Source organism: Panthera tigris, chromosome B1 (assembly GCF_018350195.1).
Source record: "Panthera tigris isolate Pti1 chromosome B1, P.tigris_Pti1_mat1.1, whole genome shotgun sequence".
Taxonomy (NCBI): domain Eukaryota; kingdom Metazoa; phylum Chordata; class Mammalia; order Carnivora; family Felidae; genus Panthera; species Panthera tigris.
This window is the reverse complement of record NC_056663.1, coordinates 139,037,010-139,059,079: the sequence shown is the minus strand read 5'-3', so window position 1 is coordinate 139,059,079 and position 22,070 is coordinate 139,037,010. Positions and strand designations below refer to the sequence as shown.

General features: G+C 38.2%; 1 protein-coding gene across 1 annotated transcript; it reads left to right on the top strand.

Moving 5' to 3' along the window:
- Window positions 1–545: 545 nt before the first annotated feature.
- Window positions 546–20,777, top strand: FGF5 (fibroblast growth factor 5). The gene is made up of 3 exons (XM_007074783.2): window positions 546–906; window positions 8,584–8,687; window positions 20,091–20,777. Exons 1-3 carry the CDS (start codon window positions 546–548, stop codon window positions 20,436–20,438), a joined length of 813 nt encoding a protein of 270 aa, XP_007074845.1. The 3' UTR covers window positions 20,439–20,777.
- The last annotated feature ends 1,293 nt before the right edge of the window (window positions 20,778–22,070 follow it).

Sequence of the window (22,070 nt, the reverse complement as noted above, 5' to 3'; positions counted from 1 at the left end):
GGAACTCACTTCCACGTTTAAACCACCCCCCCCCCCATTTCGGCTGCTGCCCCCTGGAAGACTCCCATGCTCGCGCGGAGGTGAGTTCCGCGCCGTTGGCTCCAGTGGGAGGGTGGCCGTGCGGCGCGTGAGAACTGCTGGGTGCGTGGCCCCGGTCTGCGCGTGCCCAGCGTCGGGGTACAGCTCCTCTCAGCCCGGCTTCTCCTCCCACTCACTCTCTCCCATCTCCTCCCTCCTCCACACCCCCCGCCCCCGGGACCGCGAAGCTCCCTCCCCGCACCGGCCAGAGAGTACACAAAGCGGCGGGTGAGGGGAAGCTTCGCAGGCGTGCACCAAGCAGTGAGATCACTGGCGTTATAAATATCCCAGTTCCTGCGCCGAGATCCATTCGAGTGGCCTCTCTCTCTCTCCCTCCCTCTCTTCCCCGAGGCTATGTCCACCCGGTGCGGCGAGGGGGGCAGCGCCAGAGGCACGCAGCCGCGCGGGGGCTACGGAGCCCAGAACCAACCCTACAAGATGCACTTAGAACCCCCGCGGCTGGAAGAATGAGCTTGTCCTTCCTCCTCCTCCTCTTCCTCAGCCACCTAATTCTCAGCGCCTGGGCTCACGGGGAGAAGCACCTCGCCCCCAAAGGGCAACCCGGACCCGCAGCCACCGGTCGGAACCCGGCGGGCGCCAGCAGCAGTAGGAGCAGCAGGGGCACGACGTCTTCCTCTTCTTCCTCCGTCTCCTCCTCCCCCTCGGCTTCTCTGGGCAACCAAGGAAGCGGCTTGGAGCAGAGCAGTTTCCAGTGGAGCCCCTCGGGGCGCCGGACCGGCAGCCTCTACTGCAGAGTGGGCATCGGTTTCCATCTGCAGATCTACCCGGATGGCAAAGTCAATGGCTCCCATGAAGCCAATATGTTAAGTAAGTTGCTCGCCCTCCTGGCAAAGCGCGTCCTAAGCGGGCGATGGGGGGATTCGGGAGGGACAGAGGCTATTCCCTGGCCCACAGGCGCACCTTCCGGAGCCCTGGCTCCTGGGACTCAGCTGTCCCTCGGAACGGCGGGGCGGGTTGGGTGGAGGTGCATCTACATGGCGCGCACACGCGCACCCCTCTTGTGGGTATGAGGAATGGCGATTCCTGAGGTGTAGGCTACCAGAGGCTGGCGCACAAGACAGGTACCTTGTTTCCAGTTTGCCCGGGTCCCAAAGAGAAGCCTCCAGCCGGTGCCTGGAGAAGAAAACAAAAATCTTTTGCTCCTTTAGTTTCTGTTTACCTTCTGCTTCTGTTCACTAGGCTAACATTTTTCATGAGGCATCAAAGTGCATCCCCTTTCCTTGCCTATAACTGAACAGTTATTTTTTAAAAGAAGAATCAGATCTCACATGCCGGTCCCCCCAACTGCCACCATAAACCCCAAAGTAAGGTACATGATACATCCATGTATCCGTCTATGTCTCTTGTATATGCATATTTGTACATTATATACATATAGAATAGGAGAGATAAGACATCCCCTGGTTGGAAGAAGACAGCGATCTGGAAAACTGGACACGTTTAGAGTGGGATACGTGATAGACATTCGAATTATTAATTCCAGAGTTGGGTTTAGCAACGTTTAAGTATGTTGAGACCATGACAACACCTTGTTAGGAAGCGGCCAGCCTTTGGTCCCCAAGGACGATTAAGGAAAAGTTCTTTATTTTGGAAGAAGGTCAGAGGAGGTTCAATTCCGTACAGGTGTACATCGTGTTAAGCTTTTTTTTTTTTTTTTTTTTAATCTAAGTTTTACATTCTCTTTCTGAGTTTTCTCTTTAGCTGTCTTTCCCCCCCTCTTCCTATTGCCTCTTTCCTTCCACGCCATCTGTGTTTCCAGACCTTCGCTGGCTGCCCCGCCTCTGATTCCTCTCACCGCCTCTAGGTAGCCAAGGGGAGAGATGATTTGGGGGTGTGTGCGAGACCGGGGCGATCTCTTTGAGGCTTTTCCTCGGTAGGGCCAGATCGCTCATCCAGCAGGGGTTAATCCAACAGATAGACACAGCCGGGGCCTGCGAGATAATCAGGAAGAGCGGGAACGGGGCCAGGAGATCGCGCTGCGTACGGTCACCTGGCTCCGTGTGGCCGCCTGGTAGCTCCCAGGTGTACTTAGCTTGCTTCCTTTCAAACCCACAGCCCTACGGGCCATTCAGTGGGCTTCTTACTACCCGAGCTGCAGAGGAGCGCGGGAGCCCCAGCAGGGCAGGCAATCCGGGAGCCGCTTGCCAAGCAGGGCTGGAGGTGTCGCGTCCATGGGGTACCCCGCTGGCAAGCCTCCTCCGGAGGGGACAGGAGGCGGGATGTGGAAGACCTGGCGGTTCGCGCCCGCCCCTGCCTCACACCCGTCTTTTGAGCTATGCTGCTCCAGCTGGCGGTGTTACACGTGGTAGGTGTTACACGTGGTAGCCCCCTGAACTAGAGAGGGGGCTCCTCCAAGTGTGCCCAGCGTGTCCCGGGGCCTCCCACGCGCCCCGCGGAGGAGGCTGTTTCTACGTTTCAAGGTTCATTTCACTTTTATGAAACAACTCAACCGTCTTTGGAGATAAAGGGCAAGGTCTGTTAGGGTGAAGGGGAATTTTCCAAGATTTCAGGGGCAGGGAGAGTCACGTTAATTTCAGAATTTCCCTTTGTCTCTCTCATTTCCCCGCACCCAACTCTTGAGTCCATCAGACACCAGAGCTCATTCCCCACGTCTAGTAATCTCTCCACCTCTCTTTTTCAGGAAACCTTTTTCTGTTCTGCTCTTGTAGTTTACCCAGGAAATTAGCACCAGCAGTAGATAACTTCTGTGTTCCCAAGGGAAGACACAAAGTTAGCATGCACCACGCTGCAGGTTGGGGCTCAGGCAAATAAAAGAATGTGTCTTTGGTGGGTTTTGGTGTAGTAGGGATCTCTGAAAACCAGATTCATTCCCAAGATATTTCTCTCTTCTCTTGGAAAAGACAAAGATTCTGCACCTTAGGCCTTGCCAGAGGGGAAGTTCTAGAAAAGCAGAGAAAAATTGAGAACACACCAGCAAAGAATACATTCAGCTAAAGAAGGCACTGACCAATATCTTTTCTTTCCAAGGTACAATTTATTTTAAAATCCACTTTGAAAGATACTTAAAAAGAACAGGGATGTTTACAAAACAGTGCCTAAATAAAACTTCCTTAATTTAATACTTTTCCTAATTCATTCCAGGTTAGAATAGGCTTTCAGGGTTTAGTCTGTATCTTTCATATGGTTTGCCATCATTCTTCACTCATTCTTCATTCATTCATTCATTCATGCACCTATAATAGGCTACTTAATTCATCAAGCTTGATATTTTGACTGCTTTTGGGAGTTGGAGGATTTTTTAAAATTTGTTTTTGCCTTCCATAGCTGTTTCACACAGAGAAAACCATAACTTAAGTGTTTAAATCACAGCGATTTTCTGCTTTGTGATGTCTGGAGTGTCCAACACTACTAACTATGATTTTTCTACCACTGGTGGATGAGGAATTTATGAAATATGTCATGTGTAGTGGGGGAGCACGTAATTTGGAAATTTCAAATGAGTCTCTGCCCTCAATATCTGTGAAAGAGAATCAGAAGCCTGCTAATTGTTGGCTGGTCATCTACTTCTTTGAAAGCAGCACTTGACAGTTTCCTGACACATACATAAACTAAAGCATTGGTCATGGACTGTTGGTTAGAGTACACAAGGAAACAATTGTGTAAGTCTCACAAGAGACACTGAGAGCTGGACCAAAAAGGACCATAGAGGTACCTCATCATCTCATTTTACTGTCTGTGAGTTGGCAATGATAGAGAACTTACAGTTTTTTTTTCTTTTTTTTTGTCACAGCATGCTACTTCAGAAAGAGTCAAAACTTTGCCATCAAACTGCAGTCTAAATGGTTCTTTTAAACTCAGTAATTTTCTGTAATGTTTGTCAGGACAGATACATATATCTGTACATATACATATGTTTTACAACTATCATTTGATGTTAAAATTTCGGCAAACTATGAATGTTTTCTAGTTTCACCATCAGAAGTACACTCAGGCCATAAAGTTTGAAACACAGTTTATTTGGTTAAGGCATACCACTTAATATGTCCTTATCTTCTCTTATACAGTAGTTAGCCCAAGTTTTGGACACAGAAAAAAATAATCAAGCTCATAACATTCTTATTATGAAGAAATACTAGGGAAGAACGAAGAAAAATGGACAAGACAAGACAGATGATAAAATCCAATTATTGAATAGAAACAAAGGGTTTGCTTTAATTCATGAGCTTTCAACTTTAGTTTCAATGCTTCTGTTGACTTATGGTGGGCCATTGAAGAATAGGCAGTTAAGTAATTCTCAATTCAGGGAGCAAAAGTTGAAGGTTATGGCTGCACAAAGCCAAAGTTCACACAAAATAGGAAAATTACAATCATATATTCTGACTAAACTGAATCCTCAATTTTACTAATTTTTAAACATTGAAGTTCACTATCAATTTTAGTGTCCTATAGAATCAACCTTTCTATAGTCCCCCAGAATCTGTATCTACTGAATAGAAAAACTCAAATGGAAATTTTCTATTGCTGATTTAATCATCAAGGTCTGCTACACTGGGCATTTTAAGACTCAGATTTGATAATGATACCCAGACATCTGTGTCTTTGTGAACACAAGTAGAGAAACTTCCATTTTAAATGATTTTTCTTTGAGGATTTTCAAATGGGCTTCTGAATATGGGATATCTATGTCATTCTAGCATGTTATTTACTAAGAAATGAGAAAAGTGAGAAATCTGCGTAATTTTATCAACCATCATTAATAGAGTCCTGTTGTATTAAAAACTCTGGAGGGGACTAAGGTAAAAATGTAGACATATATTTTCTTCTTGAAATAAATTTACTTTGTAATATATGTCCATGCTTGCAAGTAAGTGGATTAAACAATGTGTGTATAAATTCTTGTCTCCTTCAATCTAGATGTCAACCCCCAAATTACACCAAGAGAAAAATGGTTCCTTCTGTTCAGCACTGCTTTTTTTTTTTTTTTTGATCCTCTTACATGTGAACTCCCTAGGAAAGATAACACATTGTCTCTAGCACCTTAATGTGAAATAATTATACTGATCCTCTCTCCTTGCCCCACTTCCTAAGTAGGAGAGGACCAGAATTGCAAGAAAGTAAAACCTGTGTCCGTACGAATGCTCATATGTGTCTGTATGTATGTGCAGGTGTCCTGAGAAAGGAAAGAGAGGTAGTGACAAGGTCAAAGAAAACAATGCAATTTAGCAAACATGTATTGGCTATCTATGGTCTGTGAGATACACTTAGCCTTCCAGAATTTTGCTTTAGGGATACCATCCTGGTATCCATAATGTGAATTGTAAATTCCGATAAAATTTATTGTTATTGAATCCTAGTAAAAGTCAGGAAATTACTGAAATTGAGAAAAATTTAGTTTTAGAGAAATGTTTTCTGGGATTTCTATATGTGTGATTTAATGCATATGGGTTTAAAATATTTAGGACTCTTTAGTGAGTTACTGAGATTTGGCATAGTAAAATCAATAATTGTGTGATCTCTTGGAGGTGGGGTCAGGAAGCTGAATTGTAGGGCTTGTAGAATCTGCTCCAACATTCTAGTAAAAAAGACATTGTGAAATTACTGTTGAAATTACTTTGGAAATTATGATCTTAATAGCATTCCCAATATTACATCATAATTATGTTAAGATTTAGAAGATCATCCCAAAGTTGCCTTATGTGTTATTTTATCTGATCTCATCTTTTATCTTTCCTGCATTCTTTATAATTTTAAATAGAATAATATATGTGAAGGTATATTTTTAGGCTTTCAATTAAATATAACTTTAAAAAAATTATAAAATCCATTCATTCTCAGACAAATATCATTTTTATAGTAGAACTTGCAAGAAAAGAAACCATGCAGTATATAATAAAATAAGAACATTTTACATATATTATCTTATCTCTCCCATCTAATTTATCACAATGGAAAGTTTACACAACATATACACACAGAATGTACAGTGTGTTAGGAAACAAGTTAAATGACTCAAAATAGGTTTTTCTAAAAATAGAATATGTTATGGTCAGAAGTTGTAGCTCACATAGACAAAGCATTATTGCTCCCATTAAACAAGTATTTCTAGAGCCTTTGTCTTGATCTTTCAAATATTAACCTATAAATATATGTATCCAATAAGAATTTTATCTTTTATGCTATGGTGTATTTTGTCACTAACACGCAGGTTTGCATTTACAAAGTCAAATACTTTTCTGTAGAATGGAATAAAAACGCTCTAACAATGTAGAACCATGAGTAAATTGGGGGAAAACATACAACCGACTCTCCTTTTCCACCAATCCCATATTGTCTCTTTTGTTTCTATTGTTCCACACTTAGACAACTTATCAGGTTTCCATTTCTTGCTTTTTAACACATGTTTACACAGCATTCACAACCATAACCCCCATCTTCCAAATATCTAAAATCATCAATGCTGCTTTTAATATCATTCTGTAATTGTATATATATAACTTTGTATCATGTTCTATTTATGCTTTATTAATTATATTATTACAGTATATTGCATTGTACATTGTATCTAACTTTACAAAGCATTATGTATGCTTTGTCACTATTTGATAAAATGGCAATGCTTCAAAATCTTTGGGTGCGCATCACAAATAATTTATATGGCAACATCTATTGAAAAGAACATTTTGAAAACATTTTGAAGAAAATTTATGAGATGACAGTTTCTTTCGGAATTTCTTCTTAAAAGCAAAACTAGTTCCTTCCTAATAGTTTTTGTTTTGTTTTGTTTTTAAGAAACATCTACTAATAAAAGTGGTAGTGGCAGTTTTCTTGAGATGTGCTTTATTTACTCTGGACTAAATACTCTTCTAACAGAAACAATAGTTCTTCCACTACCCTTTTCCCCCATGAACTTTCTAATCAAGTGCTTTTAAGAAGTCAAGTTGAATAAATAAATAAGCAGCAGTATTTGCTATATTTATAAGGATAAGCTCACATTGTGCAAAAAAGTACCCAATGAATATATTCATATATATGTATTTATATATCTTATATATATGGTTACTCTCAATACCTTTTTAATAAATGAAATAATTTTATATGTACTTCCAATACTGCAGGGGAGGTTGCTATTTTAAGGAAATCTCGTGAATTTATCTGTTCAGCAGAATACTGCTAAGATATCCTAATTAGTATATATGTTCAGAATATAATAGATTGAAAGATTGAGATTTTCTTCCCTTCTCCTTTCCATCTTTTTTTCTTTCCTTCCTTTCTTCCTAGGACAGGTCTCTTTTTAGCTATAGTGAACTATATTATTTTGTCCCCCCCCCCAATTTTTTGCAATTTGATTAGGCAATTAACAAAAAGCACTACCATTTTCTCATGTTCATATAACATTATGTATGAGTTTACGATAAATAGGCAGGAATTCCAGTTATATACAGACTATAAATTTCATCTTCTTAAAATACTCTATAAACTGTGGTATGTGATTCTCTTGACATAGTGGATGTGGACTTTCTTTCTTTTTTTAAAAATTTTTTTTAACGTTTATTTATTTTTTTTGAGACAGAGAGAGACAGAGCATGAATGGGGGAGGGTCAGAGAGAGAGGGAGACACAGAATCCAAAACAGGCTCCGAGCTGTTGGCACAGAGCCTGACGCAGGGCTCGAACTCACGGACCGCGAGATCATGACCTGAGCCGGAGTCGGACGCTCAACTGACTGAGCCACCCAGGCGCCCCTGGACTTTCAAATTATTATAGGAGACAGAGGGATGTTGACTTGATAATGCTAACTATGAAATACTAAATATAAACAATAATGTAATAAAATACCTTATTAATTTTTTTGCCAGAAAAGCCATTTAAAATACAAGATGTCTCAAACCATAATGCATTAAACACTCATTGAGCCAATAATCCCAAATTATTTATAATGCTTTCAACAACTTTTTATGTGTAGTCTTTAAATGAACTACTCACTGAATGATTGAATATGGTATATATTGATTTGTACTTATATAGTTATTACAATTTGAGAAGAGAGATTTAGTTCATGTAAGTATTATTTGTCTCTGGCTTTCAAGTCTCTATTAGTATTGGGTCCAAACTTTATGAGCTTCAATATTAAAAGCATTATATTATCTCTGATAGAAAACAATGGATGGGAATTCTTTTGAAAAACATTTAAAGAAATTTCCGATTCCTTTACAACTTGAGAAGATTATTTCTATTGTTAAACATTGTTTACTAAAAATGACTTATTATTTGTAAGGGAAAAAAGAATTATTAATGAACCAGGACTAAATTTTTGAATATTAAAATTTGTTATTTTAAATGAACACTTGAGTGCTAGGCTTTTCTTTTTTAACATAAGGAATGTTATGGAAAATAAGGATGTTAAATACTGGGGTTTTTTTTAATCAAAACTATAAAGAATGAAAAGAATCTGTGTAGAAATTTAATTCTTCACAATGGTATATAGAGGAGTCTGTGTTTTATTTTGGGATTTCTGTCATCCTAGGTATTTTGGAAATATTTGCTGTGTCTCAGGGGATTGTAGGAATACGAGGAGTTTTCAGCAACAAATTTTTAGCGATGTCAAAAAAAGGAAAACTCCATGCAAGTGTAAGTAGAACCACTTTATGTTTGTTCAAGGTGTTACGGAGATTTCACATTTGTAGAATGGAATGAAGTGATTTTCCACATTGGTAGAGGGACAATTTGCTCAGAGGACTTCATGTGTGTGTGTATGTTTTAATTATATGTACATTTAACCAAGGTGATTGTACATGTTGTTGCAAGTAACCATTTTTATATTTTATTTACTGGAAAAGATAATATACAGTCCACAAAAATTTTTAAGGATGAATGTATTTGAAAATAGCACTCTCAAATTGATTGCCATTTTTCATTTATTGAAATTGGCCCAACTGAGGAGAAATATCATGGAAATAATATAGAACATTTAAAATGTACCTGTTTATGGTGGCTGTGTGTGCATTTTTAGTAGATTAGGTTCTTATTCAATTTTACAAGCTATTCATGATGTCACAAATTAGGTCAAAGTAATATAACCTATTTTCACATCAGTAAGTATGGAGAGAAACCAATAATGAGAAGATTTTTGTTTCTTGGAGAAATTTAATTTATTCATTTGAGGAACTCTCATTTTGTATTTTTGTTGCATTAAATGGAATACTTCTCAAAATTATGAAGACTAATTTTGTACTCAAAAATTTCTACAAGCCACATATATGTGTTGTAACTGATTTACAAATTAAAGATTTCTATGTTTTTTTTCCAAAAATGCTGATTACTTGGGAAGCATCAAAACTTTTTGAAGATAACAAATATGTTTAACTTAGTTTTTCTACTCACAGGTTTGGTTTACTTGTATTAGGTCCATATGCACAGCACCTAAAGGTGACTTATGCTCTTTCTGTAGTTTTGTCCTATTAGGTCATTTGTACAAAGTAGTTATTATTTAGCGTTAGTCCTCCGCTTCTTATTTTCTTTAATTCCTACTGAACGGATTGGAGAAATATCACTTTTCTAGTGTTTGAAGTATGTAGGAACTTTTAGCTAGGAGTGTAATCCATTGAAACTTACTATTTATGATTTTTTACCTATAGAACTTTAAAAAATTCAGTGAGAATTTCACTTGGTTCAATTTGTAAGAATTTCAGTTTTCTTTTTTCTAGCATCTCAAGGTGATTTTTTAATACCTCTTGGAGGGGATAGCAGAATTCAAGCTATTTGTTTAGTTATTTGTGGATTAAATGAGATAATACATTTAAAGCTTTTAAAACAGTATTTGGTGCACTGTAAGTGCTCAAGAAATACTATCTGTTATATGGTAAACTAAATATAATAGATTCTAAAACTCAGTTGGTTGAGATAAATGGAAAACCTTTGCTAATCTCTTTAATCACCCATTGCAAGAATTATAAAAAGGTTTACCTACTTCATTTTCTGAGGTGGTTATTGTATTCTAGCAAGCTCTACTATAGTTTTCATCAAGTAATCACTCTTTGATTATTTATCTTAAGAGGCAAACTTCTGCATCACTGTGGAAAAGTAGGACATGCCATTTTATTAAAGAAAATTGATTTTAAAAAATCCACATGCAGAATAGAAAACAATGACCAAACGCATCTGAACACAATCCTTTCCCCCAGTCTACTTTAAGATTGTAAAAAATTGAAACACTTTTGGAATCTAAGCATCATAATAAAGTGTGGTGCATGTAAAGAAACTTTCTCTTATTGCTTTGTTTTGGGTAAGCACCTTAATTTTTTAATTGTTCTGACTTATGCCCTAGTACATGCGAAAAACAGACCAAACTTGGGCCAGCTTCAGGGTAATTGCCACAGAACTCGAAGCATCACAAATGGATGCCAATTAGAAAGGTCACACTGAGAGGTGAGGATACATGATTCCTCTGTCAAATGCAAGAAACAAATTTCCAGAAATTTGACCCAAATGTCTAAGGCTGGCTGGCTGAAATAATGCAGATAATGCAAAAACAGCATCTGTTATTCTTTCTCATCTTGGCAGGCTAAAGTTATTTCATGGAATAATGACTTTTAAACAGTACAAAGCAAGTCTTGCTCTTGTCACTCACTGAAGCTCTTTGATATTAAAGTCATTCTAATGACTTTGAGCTGAATTGTAGATAAAAAAATTAAGCCCTATGATTATGTGGATTCTTCTTAAACCTATTGTCCAAGCCCACTTTCTCTTATCCGAGCTTATATTAGCACTTTTTTTCTAGATGGAAACCTAATTAAATTATAACGTGATTTATTTTTAAGGAAGTTGAATTTGGAAATAGTATTAATCCTAGCAATTATCAGTTTTATGCCCAGATGGTTTCTTCCTGTTTTCTTCTAGTTAAACACGTTGAAAAATTACTCTTGTAACTTTAGATATAATCATTTGATTTAGTCTTGATTTTCACAAAATTGCATGCTCACTAAAAACGCCTTTATAAAACCTTTATATTTTTAGAATTAAATGTATAATTTGAGTTGCTTTAAATTAGTAACTGTGCAGAGGCATTTAAAGCCTACCTTTATAATCATCTTTCTATATATATGTGTATATTTACATCATATTGTACATCTTAAACTTACACAATGTTACATGTCAATTATACCTCAATAAAACTGGAAAAAATTTTAAGTTAATGGAGTACTTTTAAGGTTTTATATATAAAATAAATATGAACCAAAAATATGAAGCATTCATATAATTCTGGGGGAAGTAATTTCCATACTGTATTAAGAAATATTCATGGATAATTGTAGATTCTCAGCTTAGTTTTTATAGTAACAATTAGAATATTAAAAATTAGTTGCTGGGCACAGACAACACATTTGCATAGTTCTTTAAAAGTTCTTTCACTCACATCATCTCATTACATGATTAGGTGAGGAAAGAGTCTTAGAGATGTTAAATAATTTCGTTAACACAGTTAACAAGTGATTGAACCAGAACCATCCTTTTCACATCCTGTTTCTCTGCAAATGCTATAATGCTTTGTAGGTAAAATTTAGTTGAGAGAAGATACTAAATTTTGTTTGGAACCAATTACATTGTTTTCACCTATTATTTTATAGGAATTAACAATCGCACAGTTTAGTAATATTTTCATACTACATGTCAAAGAATAAATATTGTGGCACATCCTTACAATATTTTGCTCGTGCGTCGCCTCCCCATCTCATGCAAGCTCTGTTCGGACTCTTTTTTTCCCATCTATTTCTGGGTCTTTAGTTTCTGTGTCTGCCACAGAACCTATCACAGAGTTTTGCACACATTGGTGGTTCAATGTGATGATGCGCCACATAGGAAACGCCTCTCAAAATGAACTTTCAAAGCAGAAGAGAGCTATATTTTGCTCACTGAAAAATTTCATTTATAAAATGCTTCATTATCAGCAGACGCAAAGATAGCAAACCAAAGTATGAGCCCAGAATGGGTACACTTAGGCAATATTTGTACTGATTTTGTGTGTGTGTGCTAAGTTTGTTAATTCAGCGTGCATGGCTTCCTGACTCATTCAACCTACACATGTCGCAATCTATATGCAGCTCTCCTTAAAATCTTTACTAGTATACTTCAAATACACAGTGCAGCCAGATTCCTACCATGCAGGTTTTTTCAGCATTCTTTACAAGGGTGAAGATGTATGGTCTTCTCCTTCTTCAAGATGTGTTGGGAATCTTCGAGAGTGGGAGTAGGTGACTGCTTCCCAAAGAGCCATGAGGGTGAGTCAGAGCCTTCACTGAGACCTCCACTGTCCTTTTGAACTCATTCCAGGCTGAGGTACCTTGTGGAAATGAGCACCCTTCTCTTTCTGTCTCTGTCTCTGACTGCTCGTCTGTTCCTGTTCCCTCCTCACTCTGTTCCTGCTCTCTCCTCAGGTTTGTTATCTCTATGGAAATCCCCATAGAGCACCTTTCTGGATTTATATGAGGTGGGTGCGGATGTAGGAGTGAGAGACCTTAAGTGTGGTGCTTACAAGCATAGTTAGATTGTGTCATTCTAGTTAAATTAAAACTAGTCATTTTACTTAATCTTTCGCTTCTGTGGTTTTATGAATTGTAAGAGGACAAAGACTAAAATCATGATCTATTGTGATAGTTGAGCAGTTTAAATGAGATAATACATATAAAATACTTAGAATAGTGCCTGGGAAGTATTCAGCATTTAATTTAGAAAAGATCTTCCTTAATTTGCTCTCAGGCAGCTGTTTGATGATCCTGTCTCCTCTCTTAGAAGACGACTTTCTGATTTGGGGGTCAGGCAGCTGTGACCCTTCAGATATTTAGACCAGCCCCAAATCCTGTTTATCACTGACCTTTTTTTTTCCCTTAAGGTCCACTTTTAGGCACTTTTTGTGCCTATAAGAGCCCCTTATCTCCAGAGTTTCCTTTTTTGCAAGAAACCTAATTTGAAAGCAAAATTCCCAGGCTCAAGGTCTTAAAGAGGCAAGGATTTCTTAATGATCATAATCTCATAACATTTTTAGACCCCTGTTGCATCTTGTTCTTTTCCTAAAGAAAATGTAAATCTTGGAAAAGATGGTTGTAATGTATTTTTTTTTTTTTTTGCCTTTTCGTAAAGCACGAATGAATGATAGCACATTACCTATTGGGGAAGAAACATTTTAGCTTATTTTAAAGATCCAGAGAGAAGCATGTGGTAGAATTATTTTTGTTTCTCAGGGTTTTAGGGGATCATGTTTGGAAGGAAAGCTAATTGCAGAGTTTACGAAACAGGCATGGAATGTGTGCTTGATCAGCCCTAAGCAAGGACTAGAACGTCTTCCTTTCCTGGTTTCGGAGGGTGCCAGCTGGCTTGCCCGGGATGGGAGTCTGGACTGGACTTCCTGCGCTGGGGGCAGTGTGAGCAGGAGTCAGCAGCCTCGAGAGCTGGGCATGTTTACTGAAAGGGGAAATGGACGCTTGAGCAATAGTTACCATCATTATCATAAAAAAATAACCTATTAAGCACTCCACTCTCCCAGTCAAGACCATGAGCTCTTTAAAGGCATTTGAATAGAAACTTCTCTTGCCCTCTAAAGGCTTTCAATTTACGTAGTAAAACTGAATGTCCAGTTATTCAGTCTCAAAACTGGGGTCAGGGTGCTGCCTTTACAGTAAATGCCGGTTTTCCCGTAATTTCACACTATGTTGATCGAGCTAGAGAGCCTTTTTTGTTGCGAAAATCTGGGTGCCATGAATTAACTTGCAGCTTCATTTCAGCCTGCAGCGAGAAAGGGTGTTCTATTTCTCCAATGGTTGGGGGAATGGCTTTGTTTTTTATCAGCATTTTTGTCAGTATCGGCAACTTCAAGACAAGTAGGACTATACAGAAATCTAGGAGATGTCCTTGGGTCTGTATAGCGTGAAAGAGCTGGAATCTAAGAACCAGAAGATGGGAGATTTAAGTCACAGGTGCTGACCCTGGCATTTGGTAAACATGGGGCTTTAGATGAATCTTTGTCTTTATTTCTCTGACTGGAGAATTAGACAATAGCATCCTACTAGTCATGAGATTATTGTGAAGGTGAACTAATAGATGCAAAACCCCTGGTGCATACAGTAGCCCTCAATAGCCCCTCTTTTTGAGCTGTTAAAAGCATCAGAGGGAAAACTCTTACTTCACCTGCATCAAATCACACGGGGTGCTGGTTAATGATGCAATTTCAGGGTCTCACCTTAGATTTACTAAAGACATAACCTCTGTAGATAGGGCCTGGGGAATTTGCATTTTGAACTGGCTCCCCAACTAATTTTAAGTCAGTTCATAAAGTTTGGAGGGGAACAAATCCTGTGGTTGTGATTCTTCATTACATTACTTCAGGCTGGTTTATTGTGAAATCCAACTTGTGTATTCCCTCAGTCACTCAGGATGAAGAACTGAGATATATAATGGAAAGATGTCCAGTGCCAAGCAGGAAATAGGCCATGCCCTGGAGATAGCATAGTATGGTTGCAACTGACCTATACAAAGCCTATGTAGTAAAGAGTAAAAGGCAGCCCTTTGGGTGCATGTCGCCCGGCACTGGTCTGTTCCGCTTGGAAGCGATGGGAGCAGGGGCTGCCTTTCAGCCTTTAATCACCACCAAAGGTGGGTTCCTTCATTCAGGGAGCTTTAAGCACAACCACACAAAACAGCCTCGGCTAAGGGCACCTGGCCGGGCAGCCCCGTAGGTGGGAGTAGGGACAGGAACCAAGAAGCACTAAAAGGAGGTAGGGAGCCAGAAGCAGGGATGCATGCAGTCAGGAAACTTTGCTTACAGTACAATTTGGCTTATAATTGTTTTTATTGCAGTCTATAATAATATTTTAATTATTTAATAATATTGCAGCCCACAATGACATTTTAATTATTTGTATTTGGTTAATTGTTTTCTTCATAAGGTTTTTCAAAAGAGGGAGGCAAATCAAAGAAAACGAAGTGAAATAAAGAAGTAAACTTGATTAGTACTCCCACAAACTCCAAGGATTATACTCACGTTGGTGCAAATTCACTCCTCTCTCCATACCTCTTTCATATGTTACGTATTTACTTGTGTTGTTGCAGGTAGTGAGAATTGGTACTTGTTTGCATAGACTCAACTCATTCGCTGCAGGATCCTCACTCATCATACAACACGATATGTACTAAGGAACAAAACTATGTTGAGAGGTTTCAGAAAGCTTTTTGAAAAATATTGTTTCAGAAAGAATTTTTTGTTTGGCTTACTTGACGCTCAGATTTCAACAACGCAGAATTAGTCTTTTTTAAAATATCCCGGTTAACCAAAATTTTACCTTCTTTGAACTGAATTTGACCTTTCTTCTAAACATCCATTGTGTGTTCTCACCGCGTGAAGAGGTGAGTAGAAACAAGGCACGGCACCCTTCTAATCCAAAATTCATGTTTTCCTTAACTGCACTCTTTCCCTTACTCTGAGTTATTAGGCTATCCAAGCAAAAATAGTTAAATTTGTTTAAGGTTTATTTGTTTTGTCCATTAGGACTATATTAAATTACATAAGAATTAGCTGGCTTGAACATTTCATTTTAATTTTGCAGTTTTGATTTGTTGAATGTAACTTGTTTTTACACTTGCAAGATCAAGGAGAAATTAAGGAGAGGGATGACTGAGTGTTGGGTAAGCATCAGACTCTTGATTTCGGCTCAGGTCATGATCTCAGGGTCATGGGATCAAGCCCCACCTCAGGCTCTCAGCACAGAGCCTGCTTGGGATTCTCTCTCTCTTCCTCTCTCTCCCCCTCCCGTGCTCACACTCGCACATGTGTGTTTGCATGTGTGCATGTTCTCTCTCAAATAAATAAACATCAAAAGAAAATTAAGGAGCAAAACATATAATGTAGCTCAACAAGGAACATGGACAGGACCATGTCTGTATTGTTTCTCATCATAAAAGTGGCAACTAGCACAGTGCCTGGCCTGTGATACATAGTCAAAAAGATCTGTGGAATAGACTGGTAAAAAATGAATTTGAAACCAAGATACTGGTTCTTTATGTTCGGTGTTGTGGCTGATGGTGCTAGCACGACGAGGCAACAGGGATCCCGCTTTCAATAGCTTCTTTGAAATTTCATTCACCTCTCTATCTCACACCTCAACTATAGAAAAAGTCTTTATGTCAATGTCACTCTTTCTAGGGAAACAATGTAGTTCTATTGTTTTAAAAGTATATAGTTTGCCAGGGGCACATGGGTGGCTCAGTCAGTTAAGCGACCGACTTCTGTTCAGGTCATGATATCATGGCTTGTGGGTTCAAGCCCCTCATCTGACTCTGTGCTGATAGCTCAGCACCTGGAGTCTTCTTTGGATTCTGTGTCTCCCTCTCTCTCTCTGCCCTTCCCCCACGCACCCTCTGTCTCTCTCTCTCTCCCCCTCTCTCTCTCTCTCTCAAAAATAAATAAACATTAAAAAATTTTTTAAAGTATGTATTTTGCCAAAGGACTTCTGATAATTCAAAGGGGATTTAAAAAGTTAAAAGTAGCCTGGAAGATTTATTATACAAAACTGTGTAATGGTAAACATCTATATATTCAAACACCTGTAGCTAAGAACTATATTGCTTAGTGACTCTTTGCTATAAAACTGGTTCACGCATGATATTAGAAGCTGAAATTCATTGTTTAGGGTCACCGTCTTGTCTGAATGAACAAGGCCAGGAATAGTGGCAGGAACAGTCAATCCCCTCAAGAAGAAACCAGATCTCTTGGTGAAAAAAATTTGCTGAAATCTTTGTTTCAAATGGTGCTGTTCCATCACAGCTGGAAGAATTTTTCAGACAAAACATTAATTTAGAAGTCAATTAAGAAATCCAAAACAGTCTGACCGCCTTTACTCCTATTCTAATGCGGGATTTTGGAAAGGCTGTGGGGCTGCACGTGGTGTGTGGGTCCTTAGGTTCTGAACATCTCTGCCCTGGGTGACAGTTAAGTAGCTCTTGAAAATCTAGAGCCCAAATAGCCTTCCTTTGTGTTAAGAAAGAACTTATGGACATGAATATTAAGGAGGAAAAGAGAATGGTTTTAGATGAAATAATTTTAGCAGGTGGAGTCGGTGAGCTTTCACTCATCTGAAGATTCTAAGATGGAATTGCTATAGGTTTAATTCACCGTGGGGTGTGTGTGTGTGTGTGTGTGTGTGTGTGTGTGTGTTTGTGCCAGTAAAGAAAAGGTTAAATAATGCAGTACACTTTAAAAAACCTGTCAAAATTGGGTAAAGTGGTCACTGCTATTTCTATTTCAGAAAATAGACTTTTGCAAAATAGGACTAGAAGTCAGGTTTGGGTATAATGTATTATATGTCTTTAAAAATGTTTTTCAAATACATGTGAAGAAAAAAATGAGGCAGGGTAAATATACCTGCTACTCTGTTTGATTAACCCCCCTATACCTTTCTAAAATGCTTATCCTTTTATGTAGCAGAAAACATTACAAATGGCTATGGCATTTATTTTAAATAAAACTTTGGGATTATCTAATGAAATGAGAAAGCATTTAAGTCCTTTTAAGAGCTAAGTAACTATAATAAAATCTACATTTGACTTGTGAGAAAGTCTTTTTAATAAAAAGAAAAATAGGACAGTGATGTCAGCATAGCTCCCTTGGCCTAGACATAGGCTGGTAGGGTATGACAAGATGATAGGAATACCATAAGCGATAGTTCTTTAAAACATCTGTTTCCAGAAGCTAGAGATCAAATCCAGGGAATCACCAGTAGGCTTGGGAGATTCTAGATATATAGCTTCATAGTTCTCAAATAAAGAGTTTTATTGATTGAACTCTACTTGAATGTAAGGAACTTGGGTTAACCGTCGTATGTAACATAAATGCTCTGTTGGAAGTGCTCTGAAATCGGTTGTCTTCCAATATTGTCTCTACTTTGCACAAGTCAAAATATTCATATGACCATCAACAGTAGATCTAGGTAGATTCCCTTCCACTGTTCTGACTTTCAGATAACAGCGTTGTGATCTGTATTGCAGAGGAAAGCTTGACATTATTAGAAAAAGTAAGAAAAAAATAACTTTTAATTCTAGTATAGTATCTCTTGGTCTGATATGGAAAGTGTATCATATATATATTTAGTGTTTTTCTATATAGACATCAGTGTATTTGGTATTTGCAAGCCGAGGAATTCTATACAATGGTGCTCCCTGAAATTGTGAAACCCAATGATCTAGGACAGGAATTCTTATCCTTTGAGAGTTATGGCCTCTTTTGGGTTTGATGAAAGCTACCGATATTTTTCCTAGAAAAATATTCTGGTATTCACAATAACCCTGTGGATAAGACTTGTGGATAAGGAGCCTGACACTAAGACATTGATTGGCAGAATTGGTATCTGATCACAGATCTGTCTGCACGCTTATGCTCTACACCCCCAGACCATCTTCTTTTAATTCCTTAACAGAATCTTCTGTTAAAACTTAACTTTTTAACTAGAAATTTCAAAGTAATTTAAAGACAGTAACAGAATTGAAATATATTAAGAGTTCCTATTTTTTAAATATACATTGATATTATTTCACTATGTACACAGTAAGCAGAAGTCATCTGCATTCCAACCAGAGCAAACTAAGCATTTTCAGAGCTTTTACTGGCCTACTTTGTCAGCCTTATTTCTTGTTCCTTCTACCATGAATCCTACATGGAAGTCATACTGAATTACTTACTACCTATAGTAAGTGTCATGTTGACCTGTGAACACACTGTTCCTGCTCCCTGAGAATCATTTCTCATGTCACCTTGCTAATATCTTGTACTTGAAGACTCAGCTCAGATGTCACCTTTTCTAGGAAAACTTCCTTGCCCTCTGCCAGCCGCCTCCATCCTCTTAGATTCCCTTCCGCTATGCTGTCATTGTTCCCTCTGCATATCGCTGTCCTCATTCCCTGTATCAAGCTGTGCCATGACGGATGTCTACTTGTCTGCTTTTGCCACTATTCTGGGAACATTTCAAGGGCAGACATTATGTGTGTGTGTGTCTGTCTGTCTGTCTATGTCTGTGTCTGTGTCTGTGGAGGGGAAGAGAGAGAAAGAGAGAGAGAGAGAGAGAGAGAGAGAGAGAGAGAGAGATCTGGATGAAGTATTGCTAGTGACTCCAAAAGTAATTTTTTCTTCTTGGCATCAAATATTCTCTCCTGTATCACTGTGTGAAGATATATTTTTTCCTAAAGAATTCTAACACATGTAATATTAATAGGGCCATATGCTACCCCTCTCTCAGCACCATGAATCACACTGATAACATTGAAAAATGTATTCTTATTTCAAAGGAATAATATGACCCCATTTCTCGAAACATGCATTCATGTTTTATCAGGCAATTGTTCCTTAGTAATTCAGTTCTATTTATTTTCTTGATGGCTTAAGAGGGGAAAAATATTAAAATATTAGAAGTTATTTTTTTACTGAAAATCTCAAAGTAATTTAAAAACCATAACAGAATTTCAACATATTAAGGGTTCCTGTTATCATTTTTAGATACATTGATGTTATTGCACTAAGTACACAGTAAACAGAAATCAGCATTACAAAGATGAATAAAGTAGGAAGATAGAAATGAAAATAGTAATTTAAAGCAACTTTTTAAAAGAAGCCAATATGTCTTCGGGCACCTGGGTGGCTCAGTCAGTTAAGCATTTGTCTGAGTCTTGATTTCAGCTCAGGTCATGATCTCACAGTTTCCTGAGTTCAAGCCCCACGTTGGGCTCTGCGCTGACAGTGCTGAGCCTGCTTGAGATTCTCCCTCTTTCTCTGCCCCTCCTCCACTCACATTCTCTCTGTCTCTCTCAAACTAAAAAAAAAAAAAAAAAAACAAAAACTTAAAAAAAAAAAGAGGCCAATATGTCTTTACAAGAGAGAATGGAGGAGGAAGCTTTCCGTCAGTGGAAATTTTGGTTTTCCTTTACAGTATAAGACTTCATTTTATTACATGCTGAAAATATTACTATTTACAAGTTTTTCTTCTTTCCCCCCACCAGGCCAAATTTACAGATGACTGCAAGTTCAGGGAGCGATTCCAAGAAAACAGCTATAATACCTATGCCTCAGCAATACACAGGACTGAGCCAGCAGGCAGGGAATGGTATGTGGCCCTCAACAAGAGAGGGAAAGCTAAGCGAGGCTGCAGCCCGCGGGTTAAACCCCAGCACATCTCTACCCACTTTCTGCCAAGATTCAAGCAGCTGGAGCAGCCAGAACTTTCTTTCACGGTCACTGTTCCTGAGAAGAAAAAGCCACCCAGTCCTGTCAAGCCAAAGGTTCCCCTTTCTGCACCTCGGAAAAGTCCCAACACCGTGAAGTACAGACTCAAATTTCGCTTTGGATAATATTACTCTTGGCCTTGTGGGAAACCATGCCTTCGCCTCAGGAGTTTCCATGGGTGTCTTTATGGCTCTGAAGAAAAACGTTCGGATACACCTGCAGCTACACTCCACCGTAGTGAAGTCCAGTCACTTGTTTCAGCGCGACTGAAACAAAACTGTTTTCTGATAGGAACTGAACTGGAATTCTTTGTCCAACATAGGGAGCACACTGCTTCAGTCAGGACGACATAAAGCCTTTTGCTTTATGCTTCGTGCATACTCTGTATTTTGAGAAAGTTAAACAGCGTGGACTATGTATTTTTCTGACTTTTACAGAACAACCTGAAAGAACATACATGATACATTTTTATTTTTGGTTTCCAAAGAATATTTTGATGCAGATAAAATATTTTATTAACTTTTGTTTTTTGTTTTTTGTTGTTTTTTTTAAAAAAAGTACCTCTGCATTGAGCATATTTTCTTACTTTTATTTTAATTAATATGACATAACCATTTGAATGCAGTTTATGAATATAAATGTGTTTATAGCCCATTTGTAACATGTGGATTTTTTCATTTTTCTTATTCATCGCACTTTCATTTTTTATTTTTATTTTTTACCATACCTCAGATAATGTAAGTTTAGTCCATCATCTTATAATGCTTAAATTCTCTTCAACAGCACCAAAAGCTCAGCTTAGATTTGTGTGTGTGTGTGTGTGTGTGTGTGTGTGTGTGTGTGTGTGTTTGCGTGTAAATTCATGACAGTATGTGGAATCCTACCCCTTTGGTGGCTGGGCTATAATGGCTTAGGAGTAAGGAGAGAATTAAGGATTTTTTTTGATGGTATTATACACTGGAGGTAAGGAAAAGGATTTGAGGCACAACTACACTAAGTCTGCAGCATTTACTGGGATCTGATTCTGTCTTGCCTTCATTTCTCCTTTTATCTATTCCCCTGCCCTCATTCTTGAACAGCTGGAGGAATACATTTTATTCTGTCCATCAAGCACACACTATGAAACCAGAGTGCTTAAAAATACCTCTTCTATGACCCTCTGCTATTCCCACTGTATAGATCCATGGGGAGCAACCCACTTAGCAGAAAAACATGGAAAATCGAAGAAGATGAATCGTGTAACAGTTATGCACGTCAAGTTCTGTTGTCAAAAATATTCTTATTACTCAGCCAAACACCCTTTGAGTTTGCTGTCCTAAAGGTAACCATTCCAATGAATAGATTGCCCTTTAGAATAGATACTCTCTGATGTATATTTTAAAAAAGGTGGCCGTGCAATAGGGGAAATTTAATTTGGGAATTTGATGATTGAAAATAGCACTTTAATTCTCAACCTGCATACTGAATGCTGGGCATAAATCACAGAAAATTTGGCTTGAGAGAATTTACGTAATTTATTTACTTTCCTGAGTAATCATTTCTATGGAGTTCTATAAAATATAAGTGTTTATATCAGAAATGTGCCTGTAAAAAAAGGTACAGCTAATTCTCAGAAGTATGTCTTTCACAGGAAGAGCAGAAGAATTCACAGAAAGTTTCTGTTGTGTGTTTAAGCATGCTTCTTTTCTTTTAAAGTATACTAACAAACTTTTCTAAAGTTTTGTTTATTTTGGCACACAAATGCAAAGTAGCAATTT